Here is a 19957-nt window from a genome sequence, read left to right on the forward strand (position 1 = left end):
CGTTTATCATTATTAAATTTTATTTCTGGCATTTAGTGTGACTTTGAGTTTTGTAACTTTTAGGTTTTTGTAACCAATAATTATTTATGAGTTATAGGAGTTATGGGAGTTATGAGACATTTTTAAGTTACAGGAGTTATGTGAGTTATGAGACTTTTGTAACCATTGGTATTCCTATGGTTATGTTTGTAAGCTATATAAAGACATGCTTAGTTGAATGGAAAATATATCTCTCATTTTTCATATTTGTCCTCCACGTTTTTTTCTAATAGACTTGTGATACAATAATAATAATAATAATAATAATAACAAGCTTTAGTCAAATTGAACATAATCCAATAGTAATTAACACGCACTACTTCATATCTCCACTTATTATACTCGAAAAATAATCAAACAGGAATGAAAGTAAGCATAGTTGAACGTTAATATGAAATGTACTACCTCATATTCCCAACATATTATACCAAAAAAAAAAAAAACGTACATGAGTTCAAATGAACTTAGGTTAGTGATAATTCCTATGTACTCCTCATACTTCAATTTATTTTAAACATAAAAGACAAACAGACAAACAGACAGAAACAAACCTAAGATTTATTAGATCAACGATGATAAATGGGCGATAAGCAACGTAAGAAAGACTCTCGAAGTCATGGCCGCCGCTACGTGTTCGGATTTGCAGGCCATGGGATTTGGAGCAGATGACAGCTGCTTGAATGTGAGAAAGATGTGAGGGTGTGATAATAAGGAGTGGCTTTGGGGTTTGAGGCTTTGAGAATCTGAGGTTTCTAATGGAGAAGTCCAAAACAGAAAAATAAGATGAGTTTATGGGACTATAAACCACTTTGGAAATGGGATAACTGTTTGAAGAATGATCTGAGAGACATTGAAGAAAGTGTTGATGTTTTTGTGGAGATGATGCAGCCCATAATGGACATGAATATAGAACAATAAGAACAAGAGAAAGTGGGATTAATGGGGAAGAGAAGTTCATGGCTTTTTGTTTGATGATTTCTGTTAATTGTAAAGAGCCACTCTTTATATAGTTGAGAAGATGAAAATAAACAATGCACACCTTACATCATCTTTTGATCTTTCTAATTTACTTTATTTCCCTTTGACTAAATTTTATATTCATTCTGTTAAATGATGGATTCATTAATTTATTATTATGTTACGTGGACAATTTCCTGGTCCCATGTCTCAAATATCAATTCATACTCTTAAATTTTGGAGGTTGTATCAATTTAAACCCTAAACTAATAGTTGTTTCAATTTAAACCTAGAACTTTGGATAGTATAAATTTAAATCTCAAACTAATAAGTATATATCAATTTACACCATGAATTTTCATAAGTATAACAATTTAAACCCAGCGGCTACATTGAAGGAAATGGTAAACTGGATTGCCGATGAGAACACGGACAACGAAGTTCGAGAAAATGCAGTTCAGCCATTATCCAAAACCTTTTTCCAAGAGTTGACTGAACCAAGTTCATGGGTTGAGTGTGACGTAACTTTACGATCCTTATCCTTTTTACTAAGTACATACAGTTATAAACCCTCTCCTAACGTATATCTTGTTCTGGATGCAGACCCTAAATATCATTTTTTAGTTCAGGAAAGAAAAATTCTATAGGCGACCAGACATGTGTATGGCTCGCTTCACCATCCTACCGATTAGAATAACGATAACCATTTACTGCACTTTTGAATAGGAATATGTTGGTTGACTATTATGTGTTTTAATGTTCTTTTCGTTGTGTAGAGTCATTTAAATTCTCGAGATGGGGTCTACAAACATATCAAGAATAAGTCGACCTTGGAATCTGCCGTAGCATGGACGGATGAGATGTTACCAGATTATGTCATGGGTAAATTTATGTCAAGTGGTCAGATGTGGACTTCGTATACACGGCAACAAACATTGATCAACATTGGATGTTGGTAGCATTCGGTCTAAATAGAGGCCGATTGTTCGTATTTGATTCACTGCCTTCCATGACATCGAAGAAGAAGCTAGAGTCTTTCCTTGAACTGTTGACTTACACCCTACCTTCGCTTCTTCACTACTGTGAGCTGAAACGTTCGAAGCAAGACATCGACACGTCTCAATGGAAGATAGCTCGACCTACCTCTACGAATACACAGCACGGGTCGTTAGATTGTGGAATTTTTGTTGTAAAATTCTTAGAACATTTAGTGACTGGTAATGACCCATCTGTAATAACTCAGGATAAGATGACTGACTATAGGATGCAATTGGCATGTCAATTATGGACGAACACTCCATATTATTGACGTACATGTATATTATGTATATTATTGATGTAATTTACTTTTACTAACATGTTATTTAAAATTGGTTAGTGTAGACTACCATGAATATAGAAGATTCATTCATGAATAGCGAACAAGTTAAATTAAACTTAGATAAGTGAGACATCTGAAGGGGACGAACATCTGAAGGGATTCATTAAGCAAAAAGTTAAATTAAAATATAAGTGCAGAATTTAATTTAAGTTTAATTTTAAGTTAGTTTAAGTAATCAAACTTTAAAGGGATTAAATATTATTAATTAAACTTATAAATGAATATAGAAGAAGATTCATTCATGAATAACCAACAAGTTAATTAAACTTAGATAAGCGAGACATCTGAATGGATTCATTATTACATTATATAAGGAATTCGATGCTAACAAGTTAATTAAAAGGGAGATGAGTGACAGCGAGATATGCTAGAGCGAGATAAGCGACAGCGAGATGTGCTAGAGTGAATAAGCGACAACGAGATGAGGAAAGTGAGATGACGACAACGAGAAGTTTCCAAATTGTTCAAGAGAATAGCCAAACTCTAGTAATCAAACTTATAAAAGCGAGATATTCTGACAGAGATTTATAATATAACAAACTCTAGTATACAAACTCATATAAGCGAACATTAGAAGTTTCCAGAATGACATAGGCACTATAAAAATATTATCAAATTTTGAGGATTAAAGTGGCACATAGAATGTTAGCTTTAGTTACATTAGATCAGATGTGCTGGTTTAATACATATATAAAGACCAAGTGACACATTGACCAACTAAGCAATCACCGAGCATTTGAATCATTTGTATTAGAGTTCAAACTGGGTCGCCCGGTCGTCAGCGATTCACTGCAGTTTTGTTGATTATGCCCGTAGTTCCCACACCTACCACATTTTATTTGTCTGTGTTGTTCTCCTCTTGATGGTATTCTTTATACTCTTCGCCGCCCGACCCGTATCACTCTTCTAGGAGGTTTCAATATGCCTTTCCACATATCCCGAAGGTCTCTTCCATTCAGATATGTTACCTAGTGGATTTACAGGCTCTGCATAAGCAGCCATGAAGGAGTCAACGCTATAGAATGGACTGCACAAACCATGGATGGTGATTTTTTTTCTCGCACAGCCACAATCGCATGCGAACATGGGGTACCGAGTGAGTCAAATTCCTTGCACGTGTATTCCTTCATATGGAGGTTCACAATATCGTCCAATCGATTTTTCCGCACATGGATCTTATAACAATCAATCGGTTCAACTCGATATTGTCTGCCTTTGTCACACTCAGTTGCTAATCGGTTTTCATAGTAGTCCGTGTGACGTCGTTCGAGATGCCCAATAATTTCTCCATTCATAAAACCATGACTGGATGAGGCCTCGAACGTGTTTCAACAAACACATTATGGGCAGCTGTCAATATACTTTGGTCAATGAATTGAAACACTCTGCATTATTGGACGTCATGTTATCGTATCTTCGTTCTGTTTGGTAAACACACGCCCATCTTTCAAGACCAATATCCTCCAAATATCTTGATACTACAGCATTTCGAAGAGTACGTAGTTGGTCCCAGTGTACTTGGAACTCTGACATGCGAAATGCCCTAGCTGCATCCTTGAATATCCCAACAATCGTGTTGTCCTTAAAGTTCCAAAGAATATTATTTTTTAGGTGGTAGGTGCACAATCCATGAAATGTTGTGGAAAAAACTGCACGAATGGCATTGCCAATAGATACCGCTCGATCGGAAACAAACAACAAGTTAGGGTGTACTCCAATGGCACACTTCAAGTTCGACATAAACCACTTCGAAGCTCGATCAGTTTCATTGTCCACTATGGCATATGCTAATGGGTAAACTTGGTTGTTGCCATCCATGGAGACACCGACCAACATGGTACCTTTGTGTTTTCCTTTCAGATGCGATCCACCAACAATTATCACCGGCCGACAACTTGAAAAACCTCTAATATAAGGTCCTAATGCCATAAACATGTACTTGAAATGGACATCATTTTGAAGTTCAATTTCAAACCTTGTACCTGGATTCTCCATCTTTAACACTTCACCATATGCATGTAGAATAACATAAGACTCTTCTGGAGTACCCCTGGCGAGAGCATAAGCGGTTTCCCTTGCATGCCACGCCTTAACGTAACTTATGTTTACGCCGTACTCTCTTCTCATATCCTCGAAAATGTGATGAGGTTTATAAATACATCATATGCCTGTAAACTTGTCTTTGATTAGTTCACGAACTACCACAGCCGTTTCTTTTCTATGGTCATGATTTAAAATTTCAATAGAATATGTGTGCGACCACATATACTTCGTGATCTTAAATATGTCACACCCTAGAATTTTAACCGTACGAAGGCTCCACTTACAATTATCCTCTATACATTTAATAGTGAACAAAGACTTAGTTGACTTCCTTACCTTATATGAAAAATTATTGTTTATGCACAGAATAGACAATCTCATTTTTAAATCACTTTTACTCAAAAAAATTTGACCAATTTCAAAATTTGTCTCGGATGAAGAGGTGTCAGGCATAATCAATTCCCCTCTACGACATGAAGACATGGAATTCAATCCTCCCGATCTCTCAGCAATAGCCATTGCAGGTCTATGTACCTCTGAAGGACCACAGTCCATAGAATTTAATCCTTCTGATCTTTCATTATCGACCACGAAAGGATCACACTCTTCTGAAGGACCACAATCCATAAAATTCAAGCCTACTGATCTCTCATTACTAGGCACAAGTATGTTACATTGAGTTTCTCTTTCCAAGTCCACTACACGAATGTTGTCATTGTCTATTGATAATGTTGATGGTTGAGTATTCATAGACAATGGGATATCACCCTCTTCTCAATTAAGCTCATATGATGCATCGTATTGTCAATCTACACCTATACGATCATCACTTATATTCATATTTTCGTCGTGGTATGATTTTAGTGTTACATATATCTAAATTGTAGAAAGATCCTCCTGGCAAACAATGAAGTCAACATCACCATCATTTCGTATGTAGTGTGGAGGGGCTTCAAAGTCAAGCTTATATTTAACTCTCATAACAACATCAGACTCTGAACAACTTACATTTGCAATCCTGTAAACGTGAGCTTTAAGTTCTTAATACTTCAAGGTAATAGGCATAACAATTCCTGTTAGCTCGCCTTCAACGTACAAATTTTGGTTCTCATCCCAATGACCTCCGTATCGAATTAGTACACATTTTCATGTCATCCTATAAAGCAAAAGAACATTCTTTATTAAGCAGATAGTAATACATATGGATCTCTCTCGTTGTCGCTCCTACGCCTCTCGCTCTCTTGTCTCTCGCTGTCGCACTTCTCGCTGTCGTTCAAACTCATTCTCTCGCTGTCGCTCAAGCCCACTCTCTCGCTGCCGCTCAATGTCGCTCTCTCCACCTTTCTCTTTGTCCCTCTTTCTCACACTCTTTTTATTATGTTATTTTACAATGTCTATACATACCTTTTTTGAGACCACGTTTATACAAACACCAATGAGACCAAGTTCAAGAAAAGTTTGTTCCGTTCTGAAACCCCATTCTAAAAACACCGTTTGGTTCAGAAAAACTCTGCTCTGGAAAACCTCATTCAATAAATCTCCATTCAACAAAATGACAGTTCAAATGAAGTTTAAATTTTAAAGAATATACCGTTTTTGTGTTAATGATTTTAAGTTTTAGACAGATTTCGTGAAAATTGTCAAATCAATCGTACAGTGACAAACAATCACATCACGATGGAAGATGAACAGACAGCGAGAGCAAAATTAGGGAAGCGAGAGCGAGAGGGTTAATTGAGGCAATTTTTGTAATTTATTCCCATGATGAGGGTCAATTGACATTATTTTTTAAAAATGGGTCATTCGACATTTTGGACCCTAAAATTGGGTCATCCGTACAATTTTCCCTTTATATTAATTGATTCTCCAATCTCGTTTTAATTTAGACTAAATTAAACGTTTTAATTGCATTTAAATCGAATTAATTATTTTTTGTTAACTATCAAGGTTCACCACTATAGCTCGATAGTTACACTATCCTCATTATAGATGTATTTTTGTCCATATAACCATAATCAGTAAGTCGATCCTTCACAGGTCGTTCGTATTTACCACAGGGTCAAAATTACAATTTTACCCCTATAAATGCATCTTGTCCTTTAAGCTCCCACTGACCCTCTAATGAACAACTGTTTCATAATACCACTTATGAATCCTGTCCTTCTCTATCACAAGACGGCGGCGCCCCATTTGTTCAAAACCAGGAATTAGCACTTAAGAGAACAAGCTACATGCTAACCCTAAGACGGGTAGAAGTGAATTCTATCTCACAAGACTATGTCCTGAACTATCTATCTGATCTCGTCCCCAAAATGGAAGGCTTATTGAGCCGTGTTGTTGGACTACTCTCACCCATGTAGATCAAAGGACAATTCCGAATAAGCAAGAGTTCATAGTTAGCTCAGGATTAAGATCGAGTTATCCTAGGTTACTTTAGTATGAAATAATCAGTTTTAACATTAAACGGTCGTTTATAAAGAAAAATGACTATTTCGAGGTCTAGTCTTTATGTAAACTCATTGCATAGGATGCTCCCACTCACATGTCTCTAGATGAATGATCTGTGGAACACATCATTTGTATTACCATATAAAAATGGGTTGCATCTAATAGTATTACTAGGATGAGATACCCAATTTCATCCATATACTTATAGACCATTTAGGCTATATACTATTAACTTGATCTTGTTTAGGTCGCTATATAAAGTTAAAGTATTCATACTATAACCATGGATATGTTTATTGGATTTTTATAATAGGATGCAATATCACCAACTTTATCGAATAAGATACTCAATAATATTTTATTTATAAATTGAATGTTTAATATGAAATTTACGAACTGCAAGTTCTAGAACATTTCCAATACATTAGACCATGTTTTTTTTTTTAAAGGCCATGGTTATTTGTCTGAATTAAAGCATAGTGTACACTATATTTCGTAGTAGTGATTGCTAACATGAACATAATTCAATTGATATAAGACGTACATTTTTCAACATGTCACGAGTTTAAATCCTCCACAACTAAATTTTATACTAAAAATATTGCAAAAATTATAAATTCTAGTATCTATAGTTTAGAGGATTTGAACTTAAGTTGATGGTTGAGTGTTGAGTTTTTTTCCCAGTTTTGAGGTGTTGTTTGGAGCACAAAGTTGCATTTTGAAGGTGGAGGCAAAGGCTGGCCCTAACCAAATATGAAACTTGCCCCATTATTGGCCCAATAGGTTATACAATTATCTTGAGGTGACTTCAAAACCCTATCAAATAACCTAAGCCAACTTCCTTTATAAAAGGATCATTATAGCTTCATATGAGGTAATTTGAATAATACTCTTGGACTCACTAGCTTCTAAACACTCATTCTCTGTCTTAAACATCGGAGTGTGTCATAAAGCACCACAATGGTGTGCATGTGATGTAGAGGAAAGTTGTTGAGACTTTCCACCGATCAAATAATATTTATTTTCACAATCTAGCACTTCAACTAACAAGTAGTCTTAGTGGCAACATCGGATCGAACCACAGGGAGCCTAAGATGTATAAGATTGTATATATATAACTCATTTTGATTTTAAAACTGAAAAATAAAATTAGTTTCATAAATTAATTTTGAATAAAACTTAATTAATTTAATATCAAATATTAAATTAATTTTACACATATCCATCTTTATACATTTAAATCATATATATAACTTCAATTCCTTCGAAAATGGTAAAATCTTTGGCACAACCAGGAGGTTTGCCTAGAAGCAGCCACCCTTGAAAAGAAGATTGCCTTTTTAAACAACCTTATGCTTAAGAGTCTAGTATTAGATATAGATCATAATTAAATATATAAATTCTTCTATTTCGTTTAATTCTCAAATTAAACACGTAATTATATCTCATATAATTACTAATTCCCTTAATTCTAATTTGAACGTTTCAAATTAACTTATCACGCTATTATAGAGCTAGTCCGTTACGAGCTAGTAAAGGGAACCTCGCGGACCTACAGATCATGGGCTCCAACGATTCGAAATTAATTGGCTAAACTCATTAGACCAGATTAATCCCCATTTGTTAACTAATGGGTCACTCTACTAAAGCCCATAGTTGCACTCCCCTCACTATAGATATATTATGTCCATATGATTTAACCATAATCAGCAAGTCGACCTTTCACAAGTTGTTCATAATAACGACCGAGTCAAATATCTATTTCATCCCTGAGATTACATCTTCTTCTCCAAGTTCCTACTAATCCTCTAATGAACAACTGGTTTATGATCCAATCATAAAACCAAATTCTCTTAGCCCAGTGAGAGGGTGGGGTCCCTTGTTCAAGATTTGGATTCAGTACTTGAGAGAACAACCTTTCTCCTATCCTTAAATCGGGTAGGCGTGAACTCCGTCTTGCACCCTATGTCCCCAGCTATCTATTAGGTCTTACGCCTGACATGTGAGTCTTATTGAGCTAGCGTTGTTGAGCCAACCCTCACCTATGCACATCTAAGTGTTCCCGAATACATACGAGTTCATAGTTAGCTCAGGATTAAGATCGAGCTACCTAGGTCATTTAGGTGAATAGTCAGCCTTATTCAGTAAACAACGTTATAAAGTAAGAGTGACTTATTTCTTGGTCCGATCTTATTCAAACTCACTGCGTAGGATGCCCCCACTCCTCATGTCATAACATGTATGAATTAGGATCACAACAACTTTACAACTCTTTGTAACAACTACAGAGTAGGCCGCATCGAATGGTGTTTCCAGAATAAGGTACCCAACCTTATTCATGTACCATAGATCATTTTGATTATTTACTCGAACCTGATCCACTCTTATGTCTCCACATAAAGTTCAAGTACTCATACAATAGTCATGGGCCTTAGTTTATTGGATTTAGACTTTCATACAATTTATGAAATTAATAATAAGTATATTGATTATACAAAATGTTTATCATGCAAGGTTCATAAGTTATCAAATTATCAAGCCTAATCGAATGTTTGGAAAAGCCAAACAAACTCCCTACGAAAAACCAATGTGGATGTCGATTCATTAACTATGTGTTGTCATGCAAGCCAATTCAGTTAGCTAATCGCATTGAGCACTTGAATTGGTTAGAACATTAAATTAAATTGGCCAAATCTAACCCAACGTATTTCTACTTCCTAGGTTTCATTATCTTTCGTTAATGGGTGTCCTAGAAAAGCTAGCAATCAAAACCTAGCAATAAAAAACCATAACATAATTGAAACTTATTACTACTAAAATTAAGCATGCTATTGATAGAATTACAGATACCTAAAACATACATAGCGTGGGGCAAACAAACATGCAAGTATTTATGATTTAGTTGTCAATTAAATCTACGAGCATGCTCATCCTAGAAAATAAATTAAGGAATAGAAAACAAACATAACAAATGACTCATGAACATTACAAAAATAATCTCATTAAACAATGAAAAGTGTCCAAAAATCCTCAAAAAGACGTTTGGACCTTTAGCCATTCATGAATACATGAATCATGATGTTAAAATAAAGATTACGGAGAAAAACATGAAGAAATCTCCTAGGTTCCGGCCAAGAATGGTCAGAATTGAGCCTAATGGTGTAAAAATCGGCTAATCTCTCTTCCCCTTAACCTAAAATTGAAGCAGATCATTTATAGATAGGGTGCAATGTCACAACGCTGAAGGGTAGTGTTGCGACGTTGGCTTTTTATGTCGCAGCATCTAGAGATCGTAGCGTCGCAGCGCTGCCCCTACTTTTTCAGCTACTACCTTTCAGTGTAGCAACTAGTGTAGAGTAGAGTCGCGACGCTTCGAGCGGTGTAATGCTTTTGCCAATGAGCATAGCTCTATGCTGATGGAGGGTTGGAACGTTGCACACATGGGCATTTTGATCATTTGGCTTTCTAATTCTCGGTTGATGCAATTAAGCTTTGTTTTGGTCTGTTTTAGCTTCATTTCGCTACTAATGCCCCATTCTACCTTTTATATTCTCAAAACTTACAAAATAGCAAAATAAACATATAAAATCCTAAGACAATTCCAAATTAAGCGGATTTTGATAGCACATTTTTTGTGCTATTAGTAGGTCACGTTCTTCTCCCCTTCAAATAAATTCAATGTTGGTGTCATGTCAAAGTGAGGTGGTTTTTTTTTTTTCTTTCCAAGATTTGGCATGAACGGTAAAAACTATTAAAATTGAATGACTTGAGTTGTTTTGCACCGACTTATAAAGTTGGTGAACCAAACATCCTGTCAGGATAAAAGTGGTCAAATACGTCGGTTGACAAATTTCATAGGAAAAAGGTGTAAGATTTTCCAAATATGATTAATAGTGTACTTTCTTGACAAATCTGATTAAACAACATATGCTTTTTAATTCAAAAAAGTAATCCGTACTCGATAGGTAAATTTGACTATTTCTAATGCATTTGCTTGTACAACTAAACAAAGAGATTTGTCAATGTATAATTTAAGTTTTTCTGAAACATTATATTAAAGAATTTATGTAGGTTGATGCACAACCTGTTGATAGAAAGATATCTCACTCGACTGCACGTGCTTTTAACACTAAATTTGTAATTTGAAAAATAAGTGAAACACCCAAAACAATAAAACTTACACACTGTCTGTTAAGTTAGTTACAGGTTTTTAGGAGGTAGCGAAAGAGCTGTCCAATGCCTATTTGGACGTTGGGCCTTTTTTCTTCTTCTTCTTATTATTATTACTATAATTTTTTTGTGGCCATTTTAAGGATGTTGCATTAGAAAGATAGAATGATTTCACATTCTTTATATTATACAAGAGTTGTTCATTATTACCAATTAATTTCCGCATTGAGCTCTATGTTTTATCTAATATGGTATCAAAGTTCATAAAATCTAAACATGTATTTGGTTAAAAAAAGATCAACCTAAGAATAGTAAAATCAATAGAGACACCATCTAAAAATGATATGTTGTGGATCCTATATTAGTAATTGGAGAGATCTATATTCTCTAAGGCTATTAGTTATGAGATGAAACCATATTTAAATTTTATCTATAAATGAGACCCTAGTTTGCACATATGACCTTTGGGTTCAAGTTGCTTTGGTCTTTGACGAGTTAATTACTTAGGCCCCGTTTAAAAACTATCGATTTTTTTTCCTTAATTGTATGTTTTTAAAATTGTGATGCCTCATAATTTCTTGCATTGAATTTTCATCATTCTTAAAGAAAAATTTGAATTCTTAGACCGATTCTAAAAGAGAAACAGTTTTTTTTTTTTTTTTTTTTTAAAAAAAATAAAGTACACCTCATTCGGTACAATTTTGCTTTGTCTTGTTGTGGGGTGAACGTTGATTCATATCACACTCATTTTAAATGCATTTTCATTAGTAACATTGGTGTATTAGTAGTATATAACACTCATAATGTGTATTTCCAGTATAATATTGATGTTTTATGGTATACTATATAATATATAATTAGTTATAAAAATGCATTATTTTATGCAATATATGGGGTGGGTGGTCGGTGGATTTCTTCGCTAAATCCGGACCAAATAATTTAAATTTTTTCCATTAAATATGTAGTAGTTGTAGCAAGGGGTCGAACACAGGGAACTTTTGAATTTCTTTATGAAGCAGGTTACAGCCAGAAGTAATCGAGGGGGAGGGTGGTTGCAAGAGGAAGTAAATTGTTTATTAAAAAATATATCTTTCATTTTAACCAAACCTTCTCTCTCCTTTCACCCTCTCTTACCAAACCCTCTCTTCTCCTTAGCCGTTCGAATCCCCAAAGTTTTCGTTGTTTCGATCGTTGTCGTCATCGGCATTGTTAGGGTCTCTGTCGTCGTCGGTGGTTGGTCTCTGTCATCCGATCGTTGTTGTAGGCGTTGTTCGATCGTTTCCATGGGCGTTGTTGTGGGTCTCTATCGTCTTCAGAAACGTTGTCCAATCGTTGTCGTGGTCTCTATCACCGACATTGGTTGGATCTGTAGATTTGGGTCACCAGCATTGGTGGATCGTCATCGGCGTAGTGGAGTTTGCCATTCATTACAGAAGAAGTACGACATTGGTTGAATCTGTAGATTTGGTTGGATCTGTAGATTTGGATTGTTAAGAAGTAAAACATATCGTCACTGGCGTTCGACATTGGTTGGATCTGTAGATTTGGAGTACGTCGGCGTTCGATCTACTCGTGGGTCTTCCAATCCGGTTTTTCTTCTGTTGTAACTTGGCTTTTCGTTAGGTTGCTATCATTCATTTTAATAATTTCATTGCTAAGATCTGGTCCCTCATTGACCCAGGTAATAGATATGTTTGTTGAATTGTTATTGGAATCATTGGCTAGTTTTGGTGTCTTAATTGTTCTTGCTGAAATGATGTAGATGAACGACTGAAGATTTCTGATAGTGATAAAGATGCAGTCCGGAAGAACATTCTTCCATTCTTGTCACAGGTTCCATCTTTGTTGAGGTAAGTGTCTGTTGTCTATTTATGTATGATGTAAAATAGCGGCTGAAAACTGCCTTTTTGAATATTTTGGGTATAATAGGAGTTTGGGAAACTCATTGTTCTATGAACAATCTTTTTAAATTTGGTAACTTCCAAAAATAATTGAATATGACATATGTGGATCTGAATTCTTTCTATTGCTTCAACATCGGGCATATGCAGGGTACAACTTGGGGAGTGCTTAAAGTCTATCATTCATGCTGATTATCCGGAGCAATGGTCGTGTCTTCTTGATTGAGTGAAAGAAAATGTACAAGCTTCAAACGTTTATGGGGCTTTATTTGTGTTGCGAATTCTCGCTAGAAAATATGAGTGAGTATATTATGTTTTTTAGTTGTGGGCTTTTCCGATCTGATCGTCTACTTGTCTGATCTACTCATGGGTCTTCCGATCTGGTTTTTTTTCTGTGTAGTTTGAATTTTCTTTAGTTATGAAGCAGTAGCAATGTGAATAAGTTGAAATTTAAATAGTCAATAGGTTCATTATAGATAGAGAAATCTATCTTTCCATGTTCCTATGCTTTGTTGCTATCTTTAAAGTCATTCTTCTTTCTTTCAGGATAATTTCTCTTAAAGTGGCCTTCTTTATGACAGTGATAGCACTTAGTCAATGGTTTTTGCCTATGAAATCTCTACCCTTTTATAAACTTTTCTTTTTGAAATGAATGTTCTTCTCCTTTGAAAATAAGGTCTCACCATTTCCAGAACTTTAAGATTCTGCCTTGAATTCCATCTACTTACATCTGATGGTTACACTTACTGCATCAGTAGAGATATTATCTCTTTCATACTTAAGTGCCATTTTTACATCTTTATAAGTATTTGGTAATTAATTAAGAAGAATGGTTGCTTCACTTTCTTTTCCTAGTTTCTTCTCTATTTGATTTATTTCTGATGTTAGTCTTCTACAGTCATCTACGTTCTCATCCATTGTTTTGCAGTATTCATCTTGAATGAGAACAACCTTTCCCTCAAGAAAATTTTATTTAACACATTCTTTTTCTCATATGAAGCTTCTAATTTATTCAAAACTTCATATGTTGTGCACTCATCAATTACTTGCCTTAGTATGTTGTCAGTTACATTCAATAACAGAGTTCTTCTGTAGGTTACTTCTTCAATATTCTGTTTCTCTATTTGAGTTAGGGTTGTAGGCAATGTCTTAGGATCTTCTAATCCTTTTAAGGTTTTTTGATATGTCAATATCATTTTAATCTTCTTTGACCATAGATTAAAATCATTATTTTCAGTGAACTTTTCAATTGTGTACTTCTCTACTACCATTGATAAGTTCTTTTCCAAGTTTTGATACCAAATTGTAAAGAGGAAACAACTACACATGTCTCACCGTAAAAGGTAATACAACAATTGAATATGATTGTCTTTCTTCTTTACTCTTCTGATCAACATGCAAATTCTGTCTAAAATTCTCTGATCTTTCTATTCAGTCACATCAATAACCCTAATTACAAAGCTCAAATCTTTTCCATTGATTTAAATAGTCAATAGGTTCATTACAGAAGAAGTACTCAATAGGTTCCTTTGAATTACTAAGCAAAACAGCTTCGATACAAGCATTTTCCCTTATAACAGTTGGTCCGTTCATTGACTATTGTCTTACTAGCAAATCTCTACTGAAATACAACTACACTCTTGGTGCATTCGTAAGTCGTTATTCCGATATCTCTCTTTTTCGAACCTTGTATTCGTTTCGCTTTTACTTCCAAAGTTCAATCTATCCTTAATGAATGTTGCAGTGTTTCATATTACTGTCATGCTCCCTAGCTGTGTTCTACAACATCAATCATTATCTGTGCATCGGGCACTTCTCGGTCGTATCATTCCAAGTTTTAGGCCATATGAAGACGCTATGCGTGCTGATGTTGGGGTGGCTGCTCTTTGATTTAGAGATGACATTGAAGAACATATAGGGATGGTTCTTATTGGAATGGTGGTGTATAGCTGGGCAGTTGAAATTGAGAAAAAAGCATCATTTTAATATTCGATTTAAATTATTTGATCATTCGATAAGCATCACTATAAGAATTTTACCTTGAATGTACCATTTATGCACATTCCCAATAAACATGGTTAGTTGAATATGAATTCTAATAACATTTTCACTTTCAATCCTTTGTCTTAAATCTTTTTAGTTTATGTGTTTTTTAGGTGTTTGGAATGGGTAGGGAGGAGATGTATTTCTTGCAACAACAAGGGATTCAGGTGAAAATTGTTCCTGGTAAGTGCATTTTTGAATACTTGCAGTTTTAAGCACAGTTTCTAAGTGTTTTCAAGTGACTCTAATGATATGAAAATTCCTATTTGAGAAGTTATAGTGTGCTTATTTCACTTTGGACCATATTCGATTAGAATGTAACAATCGTTTATGACTCATGGGTACTATTTATTTGTAGTTTAAATTTCATTCAAGGTGCTTGAGTTTGTGGGTTGCCCTATGGTAGTTTGTGGGTTATCCATATTATGATATTGATGTGAAGGAGGCTTTGAATCGACTCCCTAGGGAGGTTGTTGATGTGAGCAATCAGCATTTGAAGCGGGCCATGGACCTTTCCTTGAAGCATTAGTACCTTCCTGATGATCTTCAAGTTTTTTCGTACTATAGATGTTTATCTCTTCCTTAGATCTCTTCCTTAGATCGCCCAATGACTAATACCTTAGTTCGGTAGTTTTATGCTTTAACTTCAGAGAGCTTCAATTTCAACTCTCTGCTGGTTTTTTTTCCCCAGTGTTGTTGCTTATTCCGGCAAGCTGAATGCTATTGCCTATGCATCTGAGATATGTGCGAGAATTCCGAGGTTAGCATTCATTTATTTTTTGATCGTCTTTTGGATTAGTCATGTGGGTTTGTGGTTTCATTTCAAAGGAAGTTAGGATGAAATAAATTGTATACCATCTTGAGCTATTTTCATTTCTAGAAACTTTTTGCTCTATATATTCCAAGAATTGAAGGAATTTAGTTGTACAATTAAAGTTCATCTTACGGCTACGCTTATTTATGTTAGAATGCCCTGCGAATCCATGTCAAATGATTTTTCCCCTTCTTTAGGCACGATGTCTAATATATGCTCCAATTAGAGAGCTTCTAATGTTGTTACCCTCCGATGAAAGCTTCTTTCTAATTTTTTCTTTGTAACATTTGTCTTCTAAATGATCATCATGGTTTTTATCTTTTTCTAGTTTCAATGCAAACCCACCATTTTGGATCCCCATTCACATTGTGATTCTAGAGCGACCGACGGAGTGTGTCGTGTTTAACGTCATTGCAGGTATGTTGTGTTATATACCTCAGCGTTCTATTGCTCTTTAACTTTATGGTGATATTTTACTTGTGGATTCTTTGCAACCACCAAGCATGGAGATTTTAGTATGTCAATTTGTAAAGCTGAGGAACCTATAAGCCTAGAATTTTGGGTGTAACACCCTGTTGAGTCGTTTTGGTTTTATTAGTATTCTTTTGCTTTGTTATCTTGCAGCTGTTAGTTTTATTTTTGTTTCAGATCTTGGATTCTTTAATTTATTTTTGCTACTTATTTGGGTAGGTAGGCAGTTAGCTTGGGCCTTTCTCTGTACATAAGACCTTTATTTGGTAAAGAGGTTACTGTTTTTGATAAAATTCTCTTGGCTTTGGCTGTTTACATTGAATTTTAAGCTATCATGGGTTGGACTAGTGTTCAAGACCATGTAAATGATAAATAGCTTAGTGGGAATGATTCAAGCCAGTGGCAACTTATGCGGGATTTAATATTCTATGAGTTACTTTGGCAACTAAATTTAGTAGGCCTATATAGTTCCTCTGTGAGAATAGTTAAGGTGCGCAAGCTGACTTAAAGACTTGCATATATAAAAAGTCCTAAAGTTTTACCGTTCGATATGATGATCGTCTGTAATCTTTTTATTTTATATTCTTGATAATCATTCTCTACATTTTCTTGCCCTTGTAATAATTTGTCATATCAGAATTGGTGACTATTTACGTAGTCTAACGAGTAAAGAACTTGGGAGAAAGTTGAGTTTATTTTGAATAGACGAGGTATTAATAGAGCACCATTGTTTCAAAAGGGGAAAAAAATTGAGGACATAATTTTTTCATGATTTATCCTCAGATGCATTTTATTTTCCTCGTTTGGAATCTTAAAACATTCTTGAAATTTTCAGTAAAATGTATTTCACCATCTGTAGATTTTCCACGTGATTCTGTCCAATTTATTGAATGGTCCCCAACCTCCTGTCCATGTTCTCTACTAATAGCTAATTTCCATGGGAGGACAAGTTTTTGGACTCAACCTTCTCATGTAAGCTCAAATCATATATTCCCTTGACAAATGTAATGGTTATGTTTCTTTCTCTTCAAGAATCAAGGTCTCATAATAATTGGTGTTTTAATCAAGGGTTCATGTCACGAGCTTTGCCTATTAGTGGTCTTGCACGTGTTCTTGACTATATATGAGCATACATCTTTTCTTGTTTTAATGTGCTTTACCGTTCTATTTTCATTCAGGGTTCAGCTTTTGGGTAATATATGTATGAATCCTGGATGAATTCTTGATTTTGATATTATTTACCATTTGTTAGCCTAGATGTTTTCTGTTAGCCTATTATTTACCATTTATATGTTGATGGTCTGTTATAAATAGTTATTGATTTTGATATTATTTACCATCGGTTAACCTAGATGTTTTCTTTTAAAGCAAATAAATGACTTGTGTAGGCCTTTGTTTGTGGTTGAATTCTTTATTTGTTCTGATTGTAACATTATACGAGTGATTTTCATGCACTACCACCAAATCTTCGTTGTTAATCCTAATTCTTATACTATTTTCAAAAACATTATACGAGTGAAATTGCTTTATCACATGCAAATAAAGTAAAATGTGTGGTGGTAAATTTCTTTTTTTTTTTTTGTTTGATTAATCTGGATTCTTCGACTTTTAATTACTAGCGAGTATGGAAGGAAGGCTGGATAAAAATAAGATAAAGCAAGGTTGATGATTTGATGACCAGTGCAAATTAACCTGCTCAATTGTTCTACTCGTTGTGTCAAATTGTTTAATATTAATGTCTCAGCTTAGGTAAATAAAATTTGTGTTAATTTAAACTGTGTAGTAGCAGGAAGTAGGGTCGCATGATGTTGCATATGCGTGCTACAACTCCTTTGATTTCTTGGAATACTACTTAGTGAATAGTTGTGGGGATTGTGTATGGCACATCCTACCATTGCTTTCTACTTGATTTCGACCTATCTTATTCTGCCAAATTTCATCCAATGTCTTGCTAGACTGTTGGTACATAGCTTCTTTAGCATTTTCCCTTTGAACTTTAGGGTAAATGACTTCGTTTAGTAATTAAACAATCTCATTTAGTATTGATCTTTGTTGATATTTATCTTTATTAAACCGGAGAAAGCTGAATGAATGAAGCTAAAGGTAATTTTTTTCCCGCTTTGGGTATGTTTTGTAGGTAAAGAAGGAGATAGCAGAACGTGAGGCATTGGGATAAATTCAGAAAATGCTTCTAGTTATATTGAAGAAGGAGCTAGCCATGCCATTGTTACTTCAATAAGTTCTTTCCTTTTATTTATTTACGATGATATTGCTTAATGTATTGCCTGAAATTGAGGTAGTGTAACATGATTCTGAAATTCTAGAACACTGAACCTTGTTGAGCTATTGTAGTACTTGAATATAGAAGATAATAAAGATTTCATTTGGTCTTAAGTAAACTATTTTCGAACTACTGGCTTTAAATGTTGTATGTTTCTTGGTTCTGTCGCAGTATGTGTTTAACAATGGACAAATGGATCTTACAAGGCTTAAAGATCTTGTTCGCATTGTTGGGAGACAGAGGCTTGTGTTGTATATCAGTTGTAGAAAAAAGGTACTTTTTTTTGTGTTATTGTTGCTGAGTTTAGAAGCTGTCATGATTGATTAAAATCCTAAGTTATGGTTAACCCTTTAGATGTAAAAAGTCACCCAAAGTCATATGCATTGAAACGAACAAAACATCTTGCAGCTTGGGGCTTTATTAACATTTGTCTATGCTCATGCATTGATTTACATTTAGTTTCGATTTAGGAAGGTAAAATGCAATTGTGACAGATAGATGGTAGAAGTTCAGTGATGTATTTCTGTGTTGTATTTGCTTTTAGTTACATACAATTTGAATCTAATTCGTCTTTGGAATCTTGTTTAGATAATCTAAGATTGACCCTTGATAGCATCTTTTAGTTGGAGATGTTTTTTGTGGTTTCATTTGATTGAAGTCTCGTATCCATTGGTGTGCTTTTTAGATGCTTGCAGTTTTGGTGTTGCTTTAGGAGGCTTTTTACTTTTTAGTTATATGGATAATGTAAAACTTTTTAGTTGAATATGCTAGCCTCGTACGTAAATTATTTATTTTTTATATAGTACTAGCTTTAATTTAATAAATGGACGTAAACTTATGTTGAATTTATGTTTTTTTTTTCCTTTTTGTAATTCAATACAAAAGATGCATATACGCAAGGAGAGATCGACGTAATTCGGACCCAATGGGTAAGTTTTGTTGGCCGATTTGTGTAAGGATGTAATTCGTGTTTTTTGTCTCAATAGAATGTAAATGCTAGCTTAGAATGAATGTAAATGTAATGGATTGGAAGGCAAATATTGATGGGTTCACCATGCAAATATTCTAGTTCTGGTATTATTTTGCAAATTTTGGTGGATAAAAAATCGTAGGTGGAAGACAAATATTGATGAGTATATGTAATGGATTGAAAATATTGATTCTTGTTTGTGGATAAATTCATAGGTCGAAGACAAATATTGATGGGCTCGCCATGCAAAATTTTCTATTCTTTTTAACATAAAACACGGACATTTCTTGACCTAACACGAGATATATAATATCGTTTTTAACTTATTTGACCAAAAAAATGGATTCGGCAACGAAATTTAAAAAAAGGGACAGATTCGGGCTTCAATGTCGGTTAAGAATTACGAAAAATAGGTTTTAATGTCAGTTGCAACCGACAT

At 34.6% G+C, this 19957-nt stretch overlaps 1 protein-coding gene across 1 annotated transcript; it reads right to left on the reverse strand.

Moving 5' to 3' along the window:
- Positions 1-3730: 3730 nt before the first annotated feature.
- Positions 3731-4504, reverse strand: LOC120084017. The gene has a single exon (XM_039039919.1). The coding sequence runs from the start codon at positions 4502-4504 to the stop codon at positions 3731-3733; it is 774 nt and encodes a 257-aa protein (XP_038895847.1).
- Positions 4505-19957: the final 15453 nt, after the last annotated feature.

Source organism: Benincasa hispida, chromosome 8, assembly GCF_009727055.1.
Source record: "Benincasa hispida cultivar B227 chromosome 8, ASM972705v1, whole genome shotgun sequence".
NCBI lineage: Eukaryota > Viridiplantae > Streptophyta > Magnoliopsida > Cucurbitales > Cucurbitaceae > Benincasa > Benincasa hispida.

What these genes read in the sequence shown, in the direction of transcription:
- LOC120084017 (XM_039039919.1), bottom strand. Translation starts at nt 4,504, where the DNA reads ATGAGAAGAGAGTACGGCGTAAACATAAGTTACGTTAAGGCGTGGCAT.